General features: G+C 39.2%; 1 protein-coding gene across 1 annotated transcript in view; it reads right to left on the reverse strand.

Annotated features, from left to right (window-relative positions):
• The window catches only part of LOC142144598 (proton-coupled folate transporter-like), a 292308-nt gene extending 266766 nt beyond the window's left edge, over window positions 1–25542 (reverse strand). Inside the window, exon 1 of the mRNA XM_075203675.1 lies at window positions 25216–25542. Within this exon, the coding sequence (XP_075059776.1) occupies window positions 25216–25323 (108 nt within the window). The 5' untranslated portion in view covers window positions 25324–25542. The remainder of the gene's footprint in view (window positions 1–25215) is intronic.
• Between the last annotated feature and the right edge of the window lie 1638 nt (window positions 25543–27180).

Consider the following 27180-nt stretch of genomic DNA (forward strand, 5'->3'; position numbering starts at 1 on the left):
TGGATGGAACCAGATTGCTGGAATTGGACTGGAGCCAGAATGCAGACTGCACTGTCAGAGCTGGATAAAAAGCAAGACTGTAGCGAGATGGATAGCAAGACTGCAAATTGCTGGAAACCAAGTTGACATCTGAAATACAACACTGCACTGGCAACAGGTAAGGGCTCCAGGAAGTCCTTTTATAGTTGTTATTGATTCTTGATTGGAGACTGCAATCAGCTGGGCAGAAGTAGCAGTCTGAATTGCTGAGATGGATCAGGTGACTATATCCAAGATTGCAGCTTTCCTGGAGGAAATCTGAAATGGAGGCTGTTATCACCTGATTGACTGAGAGGAATCATGTGACTGAATCCAAGATGGCCGCACCCATAATCTGATTCTGGAGGGATCTCTGTAAGATGCTGTCCAGTCTGTTTCACTCCAGAGAGGTCTGAAATCAGCAGAACCTGAGGACTGCAAGGACGACTTGGAAAGGCAGCGAAGAGGTAAGTAACAGAACCTGAGAGACTGGTGTGTGACAGCCCTGACCTCAACCCCATCGAACACCTTTGGGATGAACTGTAACGGAGATTGCGAGCCAGGCCTTGTCGTCCAGCATCAGTGGCTGACCTTTTAAATGCTCTACAGAATGAATGGGCACAAATTCCCACAGGAACACTCCAACATCTTGTGGAAAGCTTTCCAAAAAGAGTGGCAGCTGTTATCGCTGCAAAAGGGGGATCAGCTCCATATTAAAGTAAATGTATTTTAATACAATGTCTTTACAGTCCCAGATGGTTTAACGGTCAAGTGTCAGAATACGTTTGTCCACATAGTGTATACATCATCACCATTTATTTATATAGCGCCACCGATTCCGCAGCTCTGTACAGAGAACACATTCACATCAGTCCCTGCCCCATTGCAGCTTACAGTCTAAATTATACACTGATCAGCCACAACATCAAAAACCAGCTGCATAATTGTCTGTAGGTCCCCCTTGACAGCTCTGACCCATCGAAGTATAGACTCCAAGACGTTAGCAGCAGATCATTTAAGTCCTGCAATTGTGAGATGGGGCCTCCATGGCTCGGATTTGTTTTTACAGCATATCCCACAGATGCTCGATCAGATTGATATCTGACAAAATTGGATGCCAAATCAACACCTTGAACACCTTGTTTGATATGTTCCTCAAACCATTCCTAAACAATTTATGCAGTGTGGCATGGCACATTAACCTGCTGAAAGAGGCCATTGCCATTAGTGGAATACCAGTGCCATGAAGGGGTGTACTTGGTCTGCAACACTGTTTAGCTAGGTGGTATGTATCAAAGTAACATCCACACGAATGCAAGGATCCAAGGTTACCAAACAGAACATTGCCCACAGCATCACATTGCTTACACAAGCTAAGACTTCTTTCCATAGTGCACCTTGGTGCCATCTATTCCCCTGGTAAATGATGCACACTCACCCAGCCGTCTACATGATGTAAAAGAAAATATGATTCATCAGACCAGATAACCTTCTCCCATTGCTCATGTGCCCATTGTAAGTGGTTTGGCGGTGGACAGGGGTCAGCATGGGCACTCTGACAAGTCTGCAGTTACACAAGCCCATACGCAGCAAGCTGCAATGACCTTGAACTATAAACCAGGTTGCTATATTAGTCTACAATTGAGTCTTTTTATGTAATGTTACATTTTGGGGGAAAAAAAATACATATTTACATTACATACATTCCTGGCAAGCTATTATGTCATATGTACTATTATGATACAATGCAAAGCTTTCATAAATAAGTATCATAATAGACAATATTTTCAATATTCATACATTTTTCAAGACATTACAAGAAAAATATTGGGTCAGCTCACAGGGGGAAGTCCTGCAGCTAACCAAGGTCATAGACTTATATGCACGCTTTGCATGTTTTACTCTATAGAGTTCATAGACTTTTGCATACTTTGTTCTCAAGATCACTTTTCTTTTGCAGTTCTACAATTCTTGCTAAATAGAATAAATGAGCAAAGGGTTTTGGCAGCTTTTAACCTTTCAACGAATTTCATTATTTAACAAAAATTAATTGAAGGGGGGATTTAAATCTCTAACACTGCAAAATGGATTTTTAAGAAGAAGTATCAACTATTTCACATGTTTTGCATTTCAGTAGAAATTTTAGAGTAAATCCCAGATTTTTCACAGCAGAAACTAAACTTTTGGCAAAACTTGACAACATTGTCTTAACTGTAGTAAATAGACAAAGCTTGCTTAGGTGAAGAATGGCAAATTATGATCCATGGCACAGGGGTAAAACACTCTGATCAAACCATTTGCACATTTTTTAAATTTACTAAGAATTGTGTTTCGTGCAAAACAACCATAATTATTAAAACGGATTGAATCCTGCGGAATCAAATCCCCGAAACTGCAGGCGGTTTAGTCAATACCATCAGAAAAAAAAAAAACATTTGAAAAAAAGACAGGCTTTTGTAGACCTGCTTCTGTTAGGCTAGACAGCGCAAACAGCATGCTGTTTGAGCTACCTTGCCATTCAGAACATATAGGGGGCAATCAATATTTACTCACTATGGGGGCAAAATTAATTTATAATTAACTTATGAGACAAATAAAAATTTTCATTATATTAAGGGGCCAATTCTATTTGATTGCCAAATTGGGGCAATAATTATTTATGAGGGAGACGACACTTATTACTTCATAATGGGGACGCCATTAATACTACACACATATGCCATTACAGGTGCCAGCAAGCATTTGTGCCCATGTGCAAGCTGATATGACTATTTATAATATGGAGCTTTGTTAAACTGCGGTTTTCAGGAGGTTTTCTAGAGGTTTTGCCTTTTGTAAATACAGTGGTTTTAACAATCTGACCTTTAGTAAATATAGCCCTTAGTTGGAAATAACTTTAGTTTTGTTTGTTTAACAAAACAAATGGGACACATTTTTCTTTTGAAAATATGGCTAGGATTATGGAAAATACTCCTTTCAAGAATATTCACCTCATATCTTTTACAAAATGTTTGCAAGTGTCACACCATTAACTTAACCCAACCAATATCTCTATAGACACTAAGTATGTGTAATTTACTGTTGACATGGTTTAAAAAAGTTATGCATTTTACAATTTTTTTTTCAATTTTTTATTTTCTTATTTGTAATTTTTGCCTGCAATGAAAGATTGAGAGCACATGCTGGATAAGTGATCAGTTGCATAATATGACAGACACTGTTGCTATATTATATTTGAAAACTGCAATGTTTTTGGAAAAGTGGGCAGCTGAATTATGTTCTGTCCAACAGAGTTGTAATATATTCTGGACAATTCTTATTTTAAAATTTGTTTATTTTAATAAGTGTTGGTCATAATTTTAATATCTGGCGAGCAGCCAGGACGAACTTAGACATAGTTAACAGGAACTTTGTGTCTTATTATTGTGAGCCCTGAATATCTGTACTTGAAATCATTTCTAGGGTTCATATATTTATATTTTTCAAGTTTTGTCCAAATTCAGTCTATAAAGGTTGCAAATTGCATTTGGTATACGAGAGACTGTGATTTGCACACTGAGATGTTTTTTCCAGGCATACTAGGCTTGCCCTAAAAATGAAGATCATTTTCTGTCTGAGCCACCCAGCACACTTCTAGGTACATGACTGATTGATGATTTTTTTAAGACACAATTGCAAACTAGAATATTGGCAGGAGCTGAGCACTGAAAAAAAAAAAGTGTAAAGGTCACATCACAGACCAACCTCCTCAGAGGCAAATGCAGGATAGAGTGGAGTTTCAAAATGTTTAAAATGTGGAATGGGTATGGCCATCCCATTTGGGGTGTGGCTAGCACTTAACAAGCACTAGTCCTCATTCAGCCCGCTCAATTCTCACATGTGATGCCATGTGCAACCCTTTTTTTCTTTACTGCACAGGGTTAGCTGCAGTACCGACTCTTAAATAGCTGAAATGGAGCTCACATGCAGTGAGAACTGACTGTGAGTGGGCTATGGGGTTATGTTTTGTACAGTGAGTAGAAGGCTTTCCAGGCAACTTGAAACCCCCCAAAGTGCACAACTGTGCCTTTTACTTTTCATTACATAAAATGTTGCTTTTTTTTTTCACCTATAAAAATGCTCTGTTTTCATTTGTGGCTTAAATTAACCATGTATGTTATGTTTTGAAGCTTTTTTTTTTATTACATTTGGCAATGTGTGCTTAAAAACGTGCTCCTCTGCAAAAGTACAAATTGACCGGGCAAAGTGCTTCCCATTATTAATATATGGATGAACCTAGATATCCACCAGTTCTGACGTGATTCAAATGTAGGTGTCTTTGGTTGCTGGGAATGGACTCTTTCCACCCTTTTATCTAATTTTACAAACTTTGCTCTACAAAACAAAATCTCAGATTAACAAAACTAGGAACACCCTCGCTCCACTTAACTTCTGACATCAGCATGTTGCAAAACAATACCAAGCGCGTTGGCAGAAATGAGGACCAGCACAAACCAAAGTTCATTTGGTCAAGGATGAATTTGCACTTTGTAAATGATGTACTAAGTATTTAAGTCAACATATATCTACTGAAAAATGAAACAGGCAAAAAGAGGATATTTTAGACTGCCTTGATTGCTAGTTGCAGATATTGTTTTGTGATCATTAAATCAATAGTATACTGTATGCAATGCCCAGCTAACAATCTTGGTATGAATGGTCTTCCATCAAACCTTGATTCTGATGAAGGATGATTGTGGTCGATGCACCCACGCTATTTGACTTTTTTAACTTATTGGAGACTCCACTACCTCATCTCAGGTTTTATTCAGCAAGATAGAGCTACAGTGTCACAGAAAAAAACCCCTTTTATTTTATCCTACAAAATATTAATTGGAAAAGGCAAAAGTCATAAAAAGTGACATTGTTGAGTGCAATGATAAATAGCACTGGAAGGATTTCTATTGATGCATTTTTTTTTTCTGTGTGTCTTTTTATTTCTATTGGTAAACTACAAAATCATGGCAAGAGATCATAGTGAAATCACAATCTTAGATATTAAAACAATTTCTGAAACATTATATATGGCGTTATATATATATATATACACACACACACACACACATATACACACACACACACATATACACATATATATATATATATATATATATACACACACATACACACATATATACACAAGTTAACCTGTGCATGATACTCATGCATTCTAGTCAAATCAAGCTACTTAAGGTGTTAAAAAGGTTCTTGTCATGCACTTGGGCTATAGCCCAGGCCTCAACCACCAACCACTCCCCACTGTCACCCCCAGCAACCACCAACCACTCCCCACTGTCACCCCCGGCAACCACCAACCACTCCCAACTGTCACTTCTCCTTCAAGAAATATATATATATATTTTTTTAAAATCTTTATAAACACTTTTAACAATTAACAAATTAAATGAACAAATTAAAAACATCTTAGTATACCAAATTTCAGCCCTTTCCGATTTTTTTTTTCCACACACACTAAGAATTTAGTAGGTCAGTGTATAACTCCGTCCAGCAGGTGGCGCTGCAGCTTGGTTTTATTTTTTCCACACACACACAGACTAACACACGCCACTAGACATTTATATTATAGATATATATATATGTAATCATTGCAAAAGCTATCAAGCAAGGGTAACTAATACCAGAACCACGCACAAAGTTCTATCACGCCTACTTTAACATTATAAACACATAGCATGGGAATACATTCAGGCAAATACAGCTAATTATGTAGTTTCTGCCATGATGTTGTGTCAAGACAATTCTCTCCTTCACATTCTTGATTTGATCAGGTGTTTACCAACTAGTTAGAACAAAGCACTGTCTTGGCTCCCCTAGGCACTTCTTTATATTGCTTTTCTTAAACAAAACTCGGTTCCTGAAGGGGGGCGGCCGGCCCGAACAGCCGTTAGACAGAGCCCCCCCCGTCCAGCCCGCCCCTGGACTCAGTCCAGTCACATCAAATGTGAAATAAAAATGGATACTTATCAGCTTCAGTCTATGAGGTGACGTATGTGGAGTGAGAAGTATGTGTGTTTTCTGCACTAAGTGGGTTTTCTCACAAAGTATATTAAAATGCACAGTTAGACAACACAGTTGGACAAACATTGGACAACATTTGATTACGCCCAGGAATAAGCTACATCTGCCACAGCCTATTTCTGCATTACGTGTCTATCTATACAGAATACTGCAAATAGAGGATTTTAAAGAATTACCTAACTGTTTTGCTTTTACTCTTTTATCACAATGTTTAACAAATTGCTTTTCCTGGTCTCTTTTCATAGCATTATCTTTAGGACTGTATCATCTTTCACCCCTCCACCAACACAAACATTTGTCCACATTGCATCTTCATTACTCCACTCACCTCTAGTTAACACCCATGAACTGTTGTCCTATTTATTATCTCTAACAAGTACAGCCTCCACCTGTCGCCAGAAAATAAAAGGTAACACATGTTACAATCCCCTAACCTATCTTTCTCTCAGGAACAAACACACAGAGAGATCCCCCAGCACACTGCTATAGCCAGCAACAGATCTGCCATTTCTACTGTAGATAAAAATGCAAAAGTCTTAGTTGCACACATTTGCAAATATATGCTAAAGCCACCCGCCTCTCCACAGCGCTTTTGCTAATAGGGTGGTCCTAACTCTAAACAAAAAGAGTCCCATATATTTGGGCCATATATGTGTGTTTTAAAAAGTTAGGACCACCCTACTAGCAAAAGCACCGTGGAGAGGCGGGTGGCTTTAACATACATTTGCAAATGTGTGCAACTAAGACTTTTGCATTTTTATCTACAGTAGAAATGGCAGATCTGTTGATGGCTATAGCAGTGTGCTGGGAGATCTCTCTGTGTGTTTGTTCCTTTTAGGATAACCCCACCCTTTCAAGCACCTGGTATAGCCTATAAATTGATTGAGCAACTTACACTTCTTTATCTATCTTTCTCTCACTTTGCTTCTATTAGCCGGTGATATATCATCTAATCCAGGTCCCCCACACTCCTCACACACACATACATCAGAGCACTACCGCTCTGTAGCAAACCTCAAAACACATCACCTGTTTCCCCTCTCTTCCAAAGACCTTTAAATGTGCCCTTTGGAATGCATGCTCTGTTTGTAACAAACTTACCTCCATACATGATCTCTTCCTCTCAAAAAATCTCAACCTTCTGGCAATAACAGAAACATGGCTCATGCAATCAGACACTGCCTCACCTGCAGCACTTTCACATGGTAGCCTCCATCTCACCCACACCCCCAGACCTGAAGGCAGACAAGGAGGTGGGGTTGAACTAATTCTCTCCCCACAGTGAACATTCACAGTTCTACCAAATGTCCCATCACTCACATTCACATCTTTTGAAGTACATGCTATTCGCATTTTTAATCCATGCTCTCTACGTGTTGCAGTGATCTATCGTCCCCCTGGAGCACACCAACAATTTATTGAGGATTTCTCTGCATGGCTCTCTCACTTCTTATCTTCAGACATCCCTACCCTCATCCTGGGTGATCTCAACATCCCCATTGATAACCCACCTTCCAAAGCCGCTTCCAAACTACTCTCTCTAACCACCTCACTTGACCTCTCCCAGTGGATTGAATCATCTGCTGGCCATTGCCTTGATCTTGTTTTCTCTAGACTATGCTCAGTTTCTAATTTCCTTAACACACCCTTCCCCCTCTCAGATCATCACCTTATCAGCTACACGCTTACCCCCACTCCTCTAACCTCTCTACTGTCTAACTCTACCAAGCCTCCTCATACCTGCAGAAATCTTAATTCTATTAATCGTCAACAATTTTCCACCTCTCTCCAACACCTTCTCTCCCCTATCTCTACATTCTCCTCCCCTGAGATGGCAGTACCTCATTTTCACCAAACCTTAGCAATGGCCCTCGATCAAGTGGCTCCAGCGACACTACATACTACACCTCGACTTCGATGTCAACTGTGGCACATTACAGCAACGCAAAATCTTCAAAAACTTTCCCGTAAAGCAGAACGTCACTGGCGTAAATCTCGCACCTCTAAGGACTTCTTCACATATACTTCTACCTACTGCTCCAATCGAAATGCTCTGGACACTGCAAAACAAACATACTTCCAATCTCTTATCTATGCTCAGGCTTCTAACCCCAAACACCTTTTTAATACATTTAAATCTCTTCTCAATGCTCCCACCTCGAACCCTCCGTCTACTATCAGTGCCCAGGATCTTGCTTCCTACTTCAAGGACAAGATTGATAAGATCAGAGTAGAAACGATATCCTCTTCCTCGACAAGCAATCAGCTCAATTCCTTCCCACTACTCTCTGACACCCTCTCCTCAATTGACCCCACAAATGAAGAGGAAATTTCTCCTCTCTACTTATCTTCTTACTCTACCTCCTGTCCTCTTGATCCTATTCTCTTGCAAATTGGTAGAGGTGAAATGAGCACAGGAGACATGGATTTAACTAAAATTTGTAATCTCTCGTTCTCTACCGGCATCTTTCCATCACTATACAAGCACGCAGTGATTACTCCTATTCTAAAAAAACAAGATTCCAACCCAAACTCTCTCTCATATTACCGTCCCATCTCTCAGCTCCCGTGCCCCTCCAAGCTTCTAGAGAGGCTTGCCTACACTCGCCTCACTAGCTTCCTTTCCGCAAACAACCTGTTGGATCCTCTTCAGTCTGGCTTTTGTTCGCAACACTCCACGGAGACTGCGTTGACCAAGGTTGTCAATGATCTGATCACTGCTAAAACTAAACGCCATTACTCTCTCCTAATCCTCCTGGATCTCTCGGCTGCATTTGACATTGTTGACCACTCTTCTCATACAAACGCTGCAATCCCTAGGTCTTCAAGACACTGTTCTATCCTGGTTCTCATCCTACCTTTCTAATCGCTCTTTCACTGCTAATTTCTCTGGGGCCACCTTTGCTCCGCTTTCTTTATGGGGTACCGCAAGACTCAGTGCTAGGTCCTCTGCTGGTCTCTATCTATACTGCTTCTCTTGGAAATCTAATAAGTTCCTTTGGATTTCAGTATCAAATCTATGCGGATGATACGCCAATTTATCTATCCTTTCCTGATCTCTCGACATCTGTGTTGTACTGTGTAACTGACTGTGTTTCTGCCATTTCATGTTGGATGTCCTCTCGCCAACTCAAATTTAATCTTTCTAAAACAGAGTTAATAATATTTACACCCACTAACAAGAGCATACCTGACATTTCTATTTCTATTGATAACGACCATAAATCCCACCCCACAAGCTCGCTTCCTAGGTGTAATCCTCGACTCACACCTATCCTTTGTTCCCCACATTGACTCTATCTAAATTATGTTATAAACATCTAAAAACATTTCCAGAATTCGCACATATATCACCCAAGACACTGCAAAAACCTTAATTCATGCACTTCTCAGGCATTGATTATTTGCAATTTCCTCCTTACTGGTCTTCCCCAAATCTCAAACCCCTACAATCTATTTTGCATGAAACGGCAAAATTGATTTTCCTTGCAAATCGTTATTCCTCTGCTGAATCACTCTGTATGTCTCTACACTGGTTGCCTGTTTTCTAAAGAATCCAATATAAAATACTTTTACTAACCTACAAGGCCATCAACAAAGCTACACCAACATACATCTCCTCTCGTCTCAAAATATCTCCCAACTCGGCAACTAAGTTCTGCGTCTGGCTACAGGACTTTTTTCATGCTGCACCCACTTTATGGAATTCTCTCCCTCCCACAACAACACTCTCCTCTGGTCAACAAACTTTCAAGCATTCTCTGAAAACCCACCTCTTCAGACAAGCTTATAATATTCCTCATCCACCCTCTTAACCTCACTACATTATACCAAACGGTCTTAACATTTACTTTGAATTGTCAAAATTTCTATGATATTCATACTTATTACACTGGTGTTTTGCTTTATCTTTATATACCATTGCTAAATTCATTATCATCAGTACTATTGCCACTTGTACATTATGTGCAATTATATACAAACACAGCTGACTCTAGTTTCTGGAATTTGCTCATTAACTTTGTGGAAAGAAAACTATTGGCTAAGCTGTACCAACCCACTTCCATGGGACCAATCAGAAAGGAATCTATGATGCCATCCAGCTATTTAGAGGGGACTCCCCCTCAGTTGTCCAACCTTCCCTGAGGAAGCCATTATTGGCGAAATGCGTAGGGTACGATTACATTTATTACCACTTTGTATGCTCCTGACGGAGCCGACAAAGGAATGTTTATACATTACATTGCATGCGCATGTGCTGCTGCACTGGTGAACAGAGTGGAGGCCGCGGCCAGACATCACTTCCGCCCAACACCTAACGGACTTCCGCGAAGATTCGGAACAAGCAAGACTCTAGTGCAGCCCGGGATCGGGTAAGTCTCATCCTCTCCAGTATCCGATGCCGCAGGTCTGGACACATACTCTGTCTCCATCTACATTATTGCGATCACCATCATCACGGATCTCATAGGTGCCCCCTAGGACTTCTATATCCACCCCTGAGGTCTATCTTATATGGGACCGCTATAGCAGGGCAAAATAGGAAGTTATCCCTTGTAAGTTTATACACATTATTGGACTTTTGTACAGGACTGATCCATTTGGCTTCTTTAAGTTCCTCTAATTTTCACATCCGGGACTTTATCATTTCATGTTGCTCTTTGAACTATAGAGCTTACATACAGAGAGACTTTGTATTCACCTCCATTTATGTATGATCATTGTTTGGATATCACCCATATTAGGATCTGATATTTGGGCCACTCTCAGCTCCACTCATGCTGTCTCCACCATACTATGTGAAGCAACACCATATGCATTTCCTTAACTCTGACTACTCTGATTGTACACTCTAGGTTGCAGCCTGTGTGTGTATTTTACTATCATTTGTTTCCATTTATATATGTAATAAATTGGATAGTTTTTTACATACAAATCCAGTATTTTTCTCTGGCGCCCTGTGGTTCCCCTCCCCTATATTATTATCGTTTATTTAGAGGGTTGAAGCCCACCCCTCACATGTCCTTGAGGCAGCCTACCATCCAAATAGATTTGTGGGAAGCTCAGATTCCAACTCTTTCATTCTACTGCAGGAGATGCTGTCTGTGGGCCGTAAAATATTTGGACATTTTCGGAATTCAGCAACAGCAAGTAGGAGATTGCAGCAGCTACAAGAGCAATTTAATTTGCCCTGCCAGCAAGAGGTGATAACAAGGTGGAATTCCACCCTGTATATGCTTCTGAGGATGGAGAAACAGCGAAAAGCCATCCACACTCACTCCACAAGCCATGACATTGGGAAAGGAGGGGGGGATGTATTTTACGCAAGCGCAGTGGAGAATACTTTCCGTGTTGTGCAAGGTGCTAAAACCATTCAAAGTAGTCACCTGTGGAGTTAAGACAGTGCTAGCTTGAGCCAAGGGATTCCCTTAATTAGACTTTTGGAAAAACAGCTTGAGAAACTGGAAGCGATGAAAGAAAGCAATTATGCTAAGCTTGTCAGACTTTTAGGTGAATTACTTTATTCACTTCACAAGGATTAAAGAGTTTTCAAAATCTTGAAATGGAATCACTACATTTTGGCGACTGTACTTTATTCTAGGTTTAAGAGCTATGTCTTCTCTTTGTTTCCAACTGACCCAGATCTCAAGAGATGCAAGGAGCTCCTCGTGTGTTACGTGACAGGACGGTGTCTCCGCCTTCAGTTTCTCAGTCAACTGCTAGGAAAAAAAACTTGGCTTTCCCAAGAGACCCACGGATGATGCAGATGACGCAGCACAACATTTTGACATCTTGTCTGGTCTACTATAAAAGAATTGACCAAAATGATTGAAACCTCTGCCATAACTCCACCTGATCCTATTATCAACATACAAAGAATGGTGGAGGATTGTCATTTTTTTTTTAATGGTATAAAAACAATAGTTTTATTAACAAAGAACAACGTTGCTTCCAGAACTAATGTAAGCATGGATGTTTAAATAGACATGTATATGTATTCCTCAAACCTTCCACTTTGCTGCTGTTTCATCAGTATTGCACAAAGTGTAATGTTCACTTTACGTCAAAGGTACCTAGCTATATTTACATTTTTTGGGAATTGGGGTTGATTCAAAGTTCATTGATGACCTTTCTTTTTGCTGTGAATTTCAATGGCTCTTTTTATTTCATTGTCTGGAGCAAGATCCGATATACTCATGTCAGAGTGATCACAGCCAATTTTTGGACACCTGGGGAATCTACCCCTCTGAAGTTTGCTTTCAATCATCCTTTCAATTGCATCTCTCTCATATGTGTGACCACATACTTTGTTTTTCACTGAATTCACCATCTCTAACTGTGTTATAGAAGTGCTCTGGGTGACGGCGATCTGCTCGTCTTCATCTTCCAAAGCTTAGTCTGCTGCAGGGGCCGGTGACACACCCATTTGTTTTCTCAGGTCTTTCACCTGTTCTATACTGGACATATTTATAATCCTGCCTCAGGGCCTTCTCTGTATTATTCTTCTGAAGCACACTGTATTTCTTGCGTGCAAGCGCTCTTAAATCCGGAATCTCATCTGGTGGGTTATGTTTTAACTTAAGTACGGATCCTCAACTGTGTCTATATATTGATTTAAATCTCTGTTCAATGCAGCGTATTCCAACATGACAGATTCCATGCTGCCCACATGTTTCATGTCACAGTCTGTCTAAAGCAGATATATTGCCACTCCAGTTGTAATATCTATTCCTGTGTCTACATAAGTTTGGCAGTTCTTCATGGATGAGAGGGAGGTATCCACAGAGGAGAAGGGGATTAAAGATGCAGCACGAGCAGACATGGTTTAATAATGTAGAGTTCATTGACAGCACTGTTGGGCTTATGGCAGCTAAGCAATTGGTAGTTTGTCTTGTGGGGGCCCAAACAAACCAAATACTTCAGCCATAAAACTGGCACTGCTTGTCGCTGGAGTGCTTGGTTTGTTAAAATGTACATATCCTTTTCAATATCTTACATACGGGTGGGTGGGATGGCCCAAGGACAATTCCATCTTGCACCACTTTTCTTTTTTGCCGCTGCTGTATGGAAAGGTTTCCTAGATGTGCTATGAACTTCTATGTGTTTGTGTCGTTGCTCTGTCACTTAGCATCCAGCCAGCTCACTGCAGTTTTTGTCCAAAAGTGTATGAAAATAATACTGTGACCTGTGAGGTTGTCAAAATTGACTGGAAATGACAGGAAATTAGTGATATTGAGGGTAATAATAATGTCGGAACAAAAAAAAGAAGCAAAATTATGTGATTTGTAGCAAATTTTAGTTTGAGTGTATATGATTTGAACTGTATGTCAGCGTTTTTTGAAGCATGAATGTAAGTGTAGAAAGTTGAGAAAATTAGGACCCTTGAGGTTGGGTTGCAAGCTTAAATGTTTGGTGAAAATATCAAATACTACCTTATACAGATAGATACACCAACATTATTAATAATAATAATAATAATATATACACATATATACATACATATATACATATATATATATATATATATATATATATATATATATATATATATATATATATATATGTATATATATATATATATATATGTAAGCAGCTATCAGAATTACCATTGCCATTGCTTGCCTGCAGTAAACAATAGCCATACTTGTAGTTGTTCACCAGTTGGCTAATTGAATTACAATAGCTACAAAGAGTGGGGGATGTTAGAAAATTCTGCCATTTAAGTACTGTACAATAATGGCCATGGTGGAAGGTTTTCAACAGTAATTATAATTGCTTTTAAACAGTAGTTTGGTTAAGCTCCTCATTTTATTTATGATGTCTGGCGGAAGCAAACAGTTCTGCATGAAAAAAAAAAAGATATTTTAGGAACCAAGGCAATGTGATCTGATAAGTTTCCTTAAAGCACTACAGTGCATTACATGAATGGCAGCATGGCATACCAGTTCTCAACATTATGCTTGTTACATCATGCAGACCAATAGGGAAGATCATAGCTCTTTTACAGCCTCCACCCTATATGTGGTCTATTTCTCCCTAGTGCTCAGGGTGGCCCAGACTATTTCTTTCCTCTGTCGTCGAAGATACTAAGTGATCTGATTGTTTCTGATCTGTATTTTCCTTTCATCCCTGTGCTTCAGCGAATGAGTGGATCTGGTGGAAAGGCCTAGATGCCTATTAACTATGCCATAAGAAAATAGATCAGCATAGGCTAAAAGAGGTTAAAGAAGTTATCAGTAATCCAGCATCAAAACCTGAAATAACTAAGGCACACATCTGTCAGCCATACATTGCAAACTACAACACAAAACAGGATGTTCAAAGATAAATTACCACACTATACTCAAGTGGTGAAATCTCTAGTTCTGCTCTAATGTGATAATAGCACATTGTGTTTTCACATTATGTTTCATTACAATAACTAGAAGTGTCATCGCAGCATTTGGAGATGTAAGTCTTTCACTTGATCAGATTCATGGTATCCTGGGATATCAGATCTAAATGTAATCAGGTCTGAAGAATGTCCAGTGATAGAAAAGGACTGTAAAAGGGAATGGTCAATTCATTTACAGTGGCAATACTATTTACAGAAGTAGAGACAATCTCTTGTAAGCTTGTTTGAAAAAATTAACTACTGTACAAGATCACATAAAGTTAATCAGGATTACCTGATTTGGCCAATAAAGTAATAACAGTTATAAAAGTGACTTCATTACATCTTAATAGCTAGTGCACTCAGCCTATTGATTTTGAAATGAAGACATTTCTCCATGCTGTTTTCCTTGCATAAAAGGTTAGTTCCTTTAACAGCATCAACCGATTCCTCATCCTGACCTTAATATTGATAGGGTATTGAGTTGCATTACTTTGTAACACTGTAGTTTGTACTTTACAAAAACAGACAGTCCTGAAGCTCTTTTTAAATCACAGCCATTCTAGATTTGTTGGAAGATCCTGTTACTGTGATCATTTGCTCAATTGACATTTTCAGACTGAAGTTCATGATTATTTTTGCAATACAACCTTTAGCGCATGACCATTTGACACTTTACTAATGTAATTAAATTACGTTTTTTTAAAAAAAGGTATTGAAAATACAATCAACATACAAATTTACATATGCTACATACAAAGTATATTAAAATTGCAAAAGATTACCAGAACAGATTGTTCTCAAAAGAAGGTTGGAAATGGTGTTAAAAATGCAAAAAATATGTAAGGAAGAGCTGCATTAGTTATTGAAGGAAAAAGAAACAAAATAATAAAAAAAAAAGTTACTAGGTGTATTCATAAGGGGTTATTTATAGTTGAATATAAAAGTTCCCTATGCGATTGCACACTTACATTTCCATATTTGGATTGAAGGTTACAGGAATGTGATGCAATACAAAATATAGTATATAGATGCACCCAAAGCAAATACGTGGCCATCGCCATCATCAACTCGAAAATGACCATATCCTGTCTTTCATGCTTGGTAAGCAACGTTTTTCGAAAATACGTTTAACTCAAAATAAGAGACTTTAGATTTCATTGTCATACTTTTAGTATAATTCACTTGCACTTGAATGTTCCTGAGATTTATACAGCTCAAAATGCTGTTGTAAGTTGTATTTATGTACTGTGTGACAAATTTTAGATGCATATTTACAAGGCATAAGTGCACTTGCATGTAGCACTAAATCACCCTTCATAGCCTCTAGCGATGCATATTCCAGTATTACTATAACACAATTATTTACTCAACTTTATTGACTTTTGTTGTCCATGTTTCACTATTTCCTCCTCAAATACAAGAGCAGGTCAGTTCAATAATATATCCCTGTAGCACATTCCTGTTTTATTGTAGTTCACAGTTTTCTTTTTCTTAACAGTTTCTATTCTGTCTCATTCTTCCCCCATCCATAAACAAATTATTAACTACCTAGATTGGTGTGAGTTTCTGAAAATAGTAAACTTAATTAGTTTCGCCTTGAGGTTTCTCAAAGTGCACATTTTGTACAACTTAAATAGCATTTAAATATTTACAAAAAAACCCTAACCCCTAAATCTTGTTTTGGCTTGTGGATGCAATGCGAGTACACCCAACCTGCATTTGTCTAGGAATGCACCATTCACCCAGCTACCGCAGATGCCACCAATTTGACACAATAATTCATGCTCTTCGTTTTAAGACAGTTTCAAAGAGAGAAGCATGATCTCAAAAAAGGATTTTCCTAAAAAGACTTTTTACGTCCTCTCAAAACAGATCACGTTCCCAAAATGTTGCGAGAGGTTGCTTGCAAATATAAGGCAAAGTGAGCACCATACTTCATACCATATGAGGCACATCAACAGATTTAACTGTGTTTCTGCCAACTGCTTGTAACATAGTTACCCATAGCTAGTATGCAATTAAAGAAAAAAAAAGAATAATCAATTTTGCAATACAGTTTGAACTATACTTTCCGCCCCACAACAGAAATAAGTTTAATCAAATCAATCTCTATCATTACTAACTCCACAATAGTTAAAAAAAACTATATGAAAGGCCATTTTCTTTTGGGTTTAGTTTGTGCTCCTTGTTTAGGATGCAAGTCCTATTCTTTTAGTAAATTTTTATTGACCTGTGTGCAAACTGATATTAGAAAGTTATTACTATTAATTTCATTTCCTTGAGATGATCCACTTAACTCTCTAGTCAGCTGAGTAAAGACAGGGAAAACAAATGCCGCCAGAATTTAGTGTGAATCGTCCTTCACCTGCTGTCTTTTTCCTGTCTTTCAGCTGAGTGAGAAATCAGTGTGTAATTATGATGTAGTAGTTTGTTTATTTTTCTCTGTTGGGAGATTAACTTTTTTGGTGGTTCCAAAGGGTCCCTTCAACACACCTCCAGAGGGAGGTTCAAGCAGAGTGGCGCCCATGTGTAATCTATTAGAAAAGTAGAGCACCTCTTGCTGGAAAATTATTATACAAAGAGATCAGTTAATCTGATGTCGGTGGGACACCCGTAAAAAATTGTAATTGTAATTAATCTATTAACAGTAAGTTTGTAAATGCATTGTAATTGGCTTCAAATGTAACTCTGCTTTTAATATATTTGAAAGATTAATGTCTTTTACCTAGTACTTTCCATTGCAAAATGCTATCTATATGAATCTGGTAATCTTCTGACATCAACTGGAATAATAACTGTTCTTCATTGGACTGGGGAGTGATTGTCTGGATGGGTTTGAGGTAGACTTGCTATTACCAAACTATATTCTGCTGGACTGAATTGACTGTTTATATTGTAGGTAGCGTTTGCCTCTCCCCAACAAATTTATTGGGCATAAAATGAATCATAGGCAGAGTACAAGGATCAGTTTGCATATTTTGGAACAAATGCAGACACAAAGATAAAGATTAAGATACAATTGTTAAAGCCATATCAATTGTGGGTGCCTGAGAACTTATAAAAATACACGCTGGTAATGATTGGTGCCAGCACTGGCCAGTCACTTCTGATAGGCTGATTGCAATCACTCCTCTGAAGCACAAAGGTGTTTTCTTCATTGATTGTGCATATATTATAGGATTTTGTGGACATATTTTAAAAATAGTTTTTGCTACTTTTATTTGTTTGTACTACATATGCTTTATTTTATCAGTCGAAGAGCGAATCTGTTTTTCGCTATCAAAACAAATGTTAAGCACAAGAAAAACTTCTTATGATCTGGTTGTGTATATGAATGTAAGCAGAGCTTTTTTTTTTTGTCATAGAGTGCTCCGAACGGCGTTCCGGCACCTTTTTTACAAGGGTTTGCGGCTTCTCTGCCGAAACAAACACCTTATGTCCAGCGCGGCTGCGCCCTCCTCCCTTCTCCATTTGCAATCAATGTCAGACGTGACATCATCATGCACGTCGAGCCCGACATTCATTACAGACGGAGCAGTGAGGAGCGGTCAGCGATGAAGAGGAGCGCCGCCGACAGCGACAGAAGACTGGAAAAGAAAACAGGAGAGAACAAAAGAGGCAATAGAAAGGCAAGTCAGAGAAAGAATAAGAAAAGGGCGCAGGTTTAAAGAAAGTGGCAAAAAAAAAAATGGTGAGAAAAAAATAAAATGAAAAACGGCAGCATGAGGGGGGAGAAAAAAAATGAGTAAAGGAGCACAGCATGAAAAGGCAAGGGGGGAGAAAAATAATGAGAAAGGGGCTCATAAACGACTTAAAAACAGCATGATGTGTGCAGTGTAAATGTGGAGAGACCATAAAGGTTTATTATATGATTTTTATCAATAGAAGCAAAGCATTATTGAAATTTTTTTTGCAGGGGGGCGCCAGACATGCTAGCACTGGCCCTGTCTGTAGCAGCACCGCATCTGTGTGCATTATGCTTTCGGCAGTGACGTCATTAACGCTGTAAATTGCCTTAAATACAATGAATTAAAGATATGTTAGGAACTGTATACATTTTTTTCATAAAATATTAACAAGATGTAAGTTCAGCCACCTTTTTTATTACAAAAAAAGCACTGGCTGTAAGTATGTCTGATGTAAACCTGTCGTATATACTACAGGTACAGAACTGGACGCGCCTTGTGATGCTCGTGGCATATGGGCTTAAATTTTTTGCAGGCCAATTGTTTGGGCCTAAATAATGCATAACATGCACCCAACGCTATTTACTTATTATATACACATACATCATACTTACCTACTTTCTCCTTGCTTTGTCCGGAAGAGGGGCGTGCCTGGAGGGTGGAAGAGGGTGGGGCGCAACCAGTCGTGTCATTTTGGCCCTGCCCCCGCAATGGAAATGCCTTTTTGCCGCTGGGGGTGGGGCCAAAATGCTGCAATTCACTGCAAATAGCGTCATTTTGGGGTGCCAGGTGCAGGATGCGGGAGATTTGCTGGGAGTCCGTGAGACTGACCCGAATTTCGGAAGTCTCCCGGACATTCCGGGAGAGTTGGCAAGTATGACATACATACACACATTATTCATTATTTTTTTTGTTCTTTTGGGTACATCTTCACTGGATATTTTCAAGTCTTTATTGATTTTTCAAGTCTTTTGGATTTTAGGGAACAGTTGTAGTTTTATATGGACATAAATTATATTGTATTTGAGTTACACAGATCGTTTGCTGCTAATTATTATGTTTGTAATATCTCTAATAAGTCTATGTTTTACATTATTTAACATATGTGGATTGTAAACAATTTAGAGTAAAATTGCATCTCTCTCCTAAATTCCATATTAGCTATGACATATCAGTTCAGCACAATGAGTTCCTAAAATACTTTGCTACTCGGTAACTCCTTTTGCAATAAAGGAACTGAAACTCTTCCACATGGTACACACCCAGCAAGCAAAGTCTGTCTACAATTTTAATGTTTTTAGCAATTGAGTATATGAAATTTGTACATACAGGTGATGAAAGCAATATATCAAAATGCTGTAATTTTCATATTGTTAGAAAAACGTATTGAAGTTACTTCTTTATATCATCATCATCATCATCATTTATTTATATAGCGCCAACATATTCCGTAGCGCTTTACAATTGGGGACAAACGTAATAAACTAATAAACAAACTGGGTAAAACAGACAAAGAGGTGAGAAGGCCCTGCTCGCAAGCTTACAATCTATGGGACAATGGGAGATTGACACATGAGGTTAAGTATACATTTTGCATCTTGGCCCAGCCAGACTGCAAGCTGTTTTAGGTCATTATTAAAAAAGTAGATGTCCTTGTTCACATGGTAAAAATAATCGCTTCATACTTTCTCTAAATCCATATTATTTTGCACTTATTTCTTTAAAACAAGCCAATTTTTCTACCAGCCCATACGATATACCTTAAACCGGGAAATTCCCATTTCATTCTCCTCTCTGGTAAGCAGCTGCATAACAAGACTAGCGTTGGAGTGGCATCCTGTGGATTCCTCGTGCTGAAATCTATTACTCTCTTATGGGTGTTACTTGTGAAAAGCAAGTTTCCCATGAAATTCCATGTCCCAAGATTGCAAGTGCAAATTGCTAGCACCAGAGTGGGTCCATATTTGGAAAGCTTATATCCACAGGTACTTGTTATTAGTGCGCTGGAGACAAGCACTGCCTCATTGAAAGCTTTGGGGACTTGAACCAATTGGGAGAATGTTGTCCAATTGGCAAGTAAAACTTTGGATTTTTATCTTAATATAGTCAATGCCACCCAATACAAATACTTCAATTTAGTTAAACAATACTTCTATTATCATCAATTGCCAAATACTTTGATGAATTGCTGTAGTCCATCATTTCACCTAGAGGTACGCCCTTCCTCTCCACACAAAGGAAAAGTTGCCTCAAACTAAAAGTAGAGCTTGATATCTGGAGATATCTTTAAGAGGGTGCACTGTGAAGTGTGTTAATGTCAAATTAAAGCCAACTTCCTACCTTTTTAATGTTGTGGTTAGGCAATCTTACCTAGGTCTGGTTTTAAAGTTTCTTGCCCTGTAACTTGATGTATTAGGAGTTTTAATAAGAGGGAACAAAAAAACTGAACTGTCAACAACCAGGTCTGTTCTGTTAAAAGCAACTTACATGAGTGCTCGAATGTATGCTTGTTATGCACAGCACACTAATCATACTTAGAGAACCTAATTAAGCTACTTATAATGGTCATGTGGACAGTGCTCAAACAGAACAGTATATCACTGGGCCCCATAGAAAAAAAATTTAGGGTGACCCAGCTCTGTGGTTTGTCTTCCTTCAGACCAAAAGTTTGCTCATCTGAGCATGCACAATGGACTGCACATGTGCAGTGAAGCCCAGTTATGGCTTCACTGCACATGCTCCGATATGCATTGTGTGCAGGCAATGGCAGAACTGCCTGCACCTACTATTAATGTCTGCTTCCACTAGTCATAGCAGTGTGTGCACTGACTAAGGGCCCCCTCACCTCTAAAACCTGTAGCCCTTGCACCCTTTGCAACAACGTTAGTACTGCCATTGGGATAGTGGATCCTATACATTGCTCTTAGCCAGACCTGGATTTATGGAAAGGCTTTATAGGCCCCGGTCTGGGGCAGCAGAAATGCAGGGGCAGCAGGGTGCCCACGCTTCATCACAATATGACAGTTTATTATACGTATATATGCCTTCCACCCTGACAATTAAATATTAATTTTACTTCCTCTCAGAATAGATTTCTTTCTTGTATACACACACACACACACACACACACACACACACACACACAATCTACAGGATGTGGCTGAGGTGGGACCTCTAATGCGAAGAAGAGTTGTCATAGGGAAATTGGCCTAGAAATAGGCCAGGGGATAGAAAAGATAACTCCAGGCCTGTTTATAATATATAAAACAGAGAGACTATATATAATCAATCTTTATATATTATTCACGCTTATATGAATAGATGTAGCAAAATGGTCATTTGATTTTTGACACATTCTTATAGAAAGTCTTTCAGAACTTAAATGATTACTTCCTAATCCCACACGTTTTATTTAGTGAGATACATTAAACCTTAAGCCAAATATCTATGTATCCATAGAATAAGATGCTAGAATGTTTTATGTTATTTTGTACAGTTTATTGAACCAATGTCCTCCAAGACAGGCCTTTTTTTTTAGTCATCTCTCCCACAGACACTCCAGGGTGTATTGGTTCACAATACACAGACTTCCCACACTTTAACAAAAGAGGAACTTAAAGAACAGCTGATCATCTATGGTTATTGGCTTTTACTATAAATAAACTTCCTGTATTTAAACATCACAAATTGACTAAAGCCTGCTAAATCATCCAAAATTGTGAAACTTGCTAAGCTGATTTATAGTTTTACGTTTGCACTGATCCATGCACACATTGTAAAAAGCAAAATCTACCATGTCCGTCTGATATAATTCCGCAGCACTGAACAGAGAACTCACTCACATCAGTCCCTACCCCATTGGGGCTTACAGTCTAAATTCCTTAACACATAAACACAGACAGAGACAGGCAGACAGACTAGGGTCAATTTAATTAGCAGCCAATTAACCTACCAGTATGTTTTTGGAGCGTGGGATGAAACCGGAGCACCCGGAGGAAATCCACGCAAACACAGGGAGAACATACAAACTCCTCACAGATGAGGCCATGGTCGGGAATGGAACTCATGACCCCAGCGCTGTAAGGCAGAAGTGCTAACCACTTAGCCACCGTGCTAAAGCATTGGGCCTAGAGATGAGCGAAGCGCAACACAATTTCACACAAATTGAATTTCAATGGAACAGGCCATTTTGCAGAGCTGTAGATTTTGAGTTCTACTTTTGCATTCTGTGAAATGCCATTGGGCACTGTATTTGTAAATTCAGCATCTTGCAGAATTCATAATCTGTACCTAGAGCTGGATCAATGACTCAATTAATTCTGTGGTGTAGTTGAAAAGTAATTCCAGGTGGAACAAAAATTATATTGAAATTCCAAGCAGTACAAAATTAATAGGGGATTCTTGTTTGCAAAAGTTAAAGCCAAAAGCTGCTGGAGAAACATGCAAAATTCTGCTCCCAAAATGCAAAATGAGGTGCACATTCCACAAAATAGCTCTTATTAACACACCTCATTTATTATTTCATATGTTCTCAACTGCTCAGAATAATTAAATGTCTAGATTTATAACCAGAAAGCACTGTCAGTTACTTCTAGTACATTATCAGGTCCTCCAACACATAGCAATAGTACCAAGGTAATCCACAGAATCAATAATATTCCCAACGGCTACATGTTTCAATAACAAATGCTATATTCGTCAAATAAAAACAAGGACGCATATATAGGGAGAAACATGACTTCCTTATAAAATGCCACACTTCTGAAACTCCAAACCTTTTTTTTATTATTAATTAAATTTCCTTCAACTTATGAGGATATTTGTTCTTATTTTAATTATAAGCTGGTCTCAGTTTTGTAAAAAATTCAGCCAATATCAAGCGGGTTTAAAAAGATGTAATCTATGCTCTAAAATACACAATTCATTTCAATAAAGGTTGTTAAGTTGCCATCATTAATGTTAGTTTCTTGGGTTTTAGGTTTTGCAAAATATGCAGCAGAATAGTGAAAAACAAAAAGGGTGACATACAAACCAAAAGTGCAAAAAACACCGTACAAATACACTTTTGTGACATCACACCATACTTGCCAACTCTCCCGCATTGTCCGGGAGACTCCCGCATTTTGCGAGAGTCTCCCGGACGAGTGTGGCAATCTCCCTGATAGGAAGGGGGAAAAATTTAGTTTAAACGCCGCGATTCACCCGGAATCGCGGCGTTTAGCCCCGCCCCCACTGTAAAATGACGCGATTTGCGTCATTCCGTCACGGGGGCGGGGCCAAAATGACGCGATTTCGCAGCCCCGCCCCCTGCACGCCCACGTCCCAGCCGGCATCTCCCGGAAGAAAAAAAAAAAATGTTGGCAAGTATGCATCACACACCTGCTTTTGTGCAATAGTACCTAGGCTTACAGGAAACACGTGGATTAAAGATATTGCTTTCTTAGTGTGTATTAGGAGCACATGTGTAACTAGAACAGCACTGAACTGCAGAAACAAGATTTTATTTTGTGGGACGGGATAGAGTGTGTTCTATTTACCAAGTGATGAAGAGCAGCATAAAGGACGACAAAAGGCTCTTTCACCACTTTTTCTTATTTAAAGGGTCAAAATTGGAAAGATAATAGATTTATGCACCATTAATCTAATAACCAGCACTTACTGCTGCCAGCCAGGGGCGGATCTAGACATTTGCCCTACCCGGGGCGATCTTAGGGGGGGGGGGCGATTTAGGCCCCGCCCCCTTTCTGCTTTCCAAGGCTGCCGGCGGCTGCACAGTATGTGCAGGTCCGTTAGGCAGTGACAATGTGCTGCCCGGCTGCTCTGATTGTGTTTAAAACACAATCAGAGCAGCCGGGCAGCACATTGTCACTGCCGAATGGACCTGCACAGTGTGCAGCTGTCGGCAGCAAGTCTCTGCTAGGGGGGGGGGCGATCGCCCCGATGCCCCCCCCCCTGGATCCGCCACTGCTGCCAGCATAAACCTCTACATCAGCATTAGGTAATTTATTAAGCAAGTCTATTTCAATAGGCTCCACTTGAAGCTTCTTCGCTGGATCCTTCCCGGGAGCAAGCACTGTGCCACTCTTGCCCACTCTCCTGGAATTTCCGGGAGACTCACTTAATAGTAAAAGTGGGCAAGATAGGAGCCTCCATGATGTGATTCGCCCCCCTCCGTCCGCACACCCCACCTCATTGAAAAGTTGGTATTTACTATGCGCATATGACTTTCTCTATTCACCAGCCTTGTTAGGCTGCCGATGGTAAGAAAAAAAGCCATTTCTGAGGAGAGAGGTCAACACAGGGGCTCCCAGAGCAGCCCCAGCATAGTAAAATGCAGCTGTGTTTCTTTATGTGCCACTGCAATTTACAGTGGTACATATCATACAATCTGAAATTCACGGCAATGAATACTGAGGGCGGGGCTTAATTGAGTCATTAAGACACGATTAAGCCCTGCCCCCACTATTCAATGCCCGTGAATTTAGGTGAATCTGGGAGGTTTGCCTATTCTTCCAGGAGTCCTGGAGGACTCCCCGAAATTGGGGAGCCTACCGGGAATTCCAGGAGAGTAGGCAAGTATGATAAATGAACGTTAAAGTTTCAAACCATAACAGCTGGAGAATATGAATAATGATAAAATAAAAATACACATTCTCTTTCAAATATTTGGTCATAAATATAAATGACTGTCAACTTAAATTTACAAAACATTAAAAAATGACATTTCATTTTGCTGGGATCTTTTTTTGCTCTTTTCACACGTTCACAAGCAGGATGTAATAAAAATAGGTCAAATAAGAGTCAAGGGTGCTGTCCTCACTAGGTGATTCTAGTATTTTAACAATACATTTAAATTTTAGAACACAGCACAGACCTAAAATGCACATCACAAAAATGCATCTAAAGCATGTGTTATTTTTATTTTAATGCAGTTTTATCCATTTCCAAGTCCATACATGTGAATAAGTCCTTAAACTAGTTACAGATTTCAGCGTAACAAACACAACATTGTCTTTAAAATGCCAAATTGCAAAAAAAAAAACGGTTTCTGCTTACCTTATTTAGTATCAGCTGTTGATAGGCTGGAGTTTGCAGAAATATTCCGGTCATAAAAAGAAAAACTACAGGTTCCACTGTAAGTATTGATCGTAAAGTATTCCACATGGTCTGTTGGTCAAAAGGGTTCAAAACAAAAATAAATATTAACAGTCTAAGGCTGATAAACTGAAGACTCTAAATTAAATTAAGGACAAGGAAAAAAGCTACCCATGCAATAACATTGTACTGTAATGCAGATATGATTCAAATACACTTGTATGTGCCTGTTTTGTTTTGCTATAATTATCTTTAAGAGTCAGGCTTAGAAGTTGTTGCATTCCTTTAATGATCTGTGACTACATAACATGAAACTAGTAACTTCCTATTTTCAGGAATCAGTACAGACTTACTGGAGGTCAAAGTGTGAAGCGTGCTTTTAAGAGCACTTTCACTTTGCACTCTTGCACGATCTCCATACAAAATCAGACATTGCTACTTATTTTAAGTCATGCAATCTACTTACCAGTATTTTATCAGCCTTCTGATCATTTACACAATTACATTTGTACAATACTGTATGTAAAGAAATATTTTCAGGCCACTATTTAGATAGCTCAGCATTTTAGAGAATATCATGTAATAATGACACAATTGCATTTTCTGTTATTTGCACTGTAACTCTAAGGGGTCTATACATCAATTAGATGCGGTACAGCTAAATATGCATTTCTGCACATCGCAGTGATGCATATTTATGTACCGCTGCAATGCACAATGCCGGAGCTACTCTTCAAGTCCTGGCGAAATGACCCCTCTTCTGTGATCCAATCTCTCTACGTACCGGCAGCCCAGTGCTGCGTGCATGCACACAGTACTAACACTGCATCAGATTCCGCAAAGCCGAACAGGCTTCAGCACAATCCCATAGGAAATGACAGGTAACGCCATCCTGAGATGGCGTTACCTGTCCGTGCAATGCGAAACTTAGCAAGGCTTAATGCATTGCTGAACATCGCAGTCCCCATAGTAATCTATGTAATACATAGCAAAGCTTAATGCATTGCTGAACATCGCAGTCCCCATTGTAATCTATGTGACATAAACTACACTAAGCTGTCAGTTACAGCAGGGTTCTGTACTCACTGCTATTTGCTATTTGTGTTGGGTTCGACCCACGACAGATACCTCATCTTAACTGTAAAATTTTGCACCACATTAATTTCTAAGCAGAATCACTGAGTTACATTGTAATGCTTACTGGTCAATTTTAAACCACCAACCTGCCTATGACCATGGCTGGTTATTATTCACATTGTGATCGAATTTAGAGGTCATAAAGCTACAGTTCAAGCTACAATTAAATAAAGACTGAGTACGAATTGATCATTATGACTTGCAGGAACCGTACTGGAGATTGGGTTATAATATCTGCATGTTTAACAATTGGATGGTGTCTATCCCAAGGGACATCACATTGAGGAATAGCATGGTATATTGGATGATATAAGATCCATAATACAATACATGAGTATCTTCAGAACTTTGTCTGTTACACATGTTAGTTACATATGGACTCCACTTAGTTGCCACCACTTGGGAGTTCCACTCTTTCCCTATTCACCACTGCACCAAGTTTCTTAGGAATAGCTCACACATTTATTTTTTCTATCTTTTTTTTTTTTTACTAGGACCAGTTGAAATGAATAGATGGGACCTCAATTGTTTTTTGACCCCTGTATTCTCAATGCAATCAGCCCAGAACGGAGTAGCTCAAGAGCTGACAAATGTGATGAGACCTCAAAATAATGATAGACAATCCTGGTTGAATAGTGCAAGGTCTGCTGTGTAATGGACAGAGAATTGTATGGACCTTCTGGATGTTATGGCCTTCAGAGGTACCATTGTCACTGTAACATAAGAGATGACTAGTGTGTGTTTGGGACCACATGTTCAAAGTCACCCAAAAATCATGGTAAAAAGTCC

Source organism: Mixophyes fleayi, chromosome 3 (genome assembly GCF_038048845.1).
Source record: "Mixophyes fleayi isolate aMixFle1 chromosome 3, aMixFle1.hap1, whole genome shotgun sequence".
In the NCBI taxonomy this organism is placed as follows: Eukaryota; Metazoa; Chordata; class Amphibia; order Anura; family Limnodynastidae; genus Mixophyes; species Mixophyes fleayi.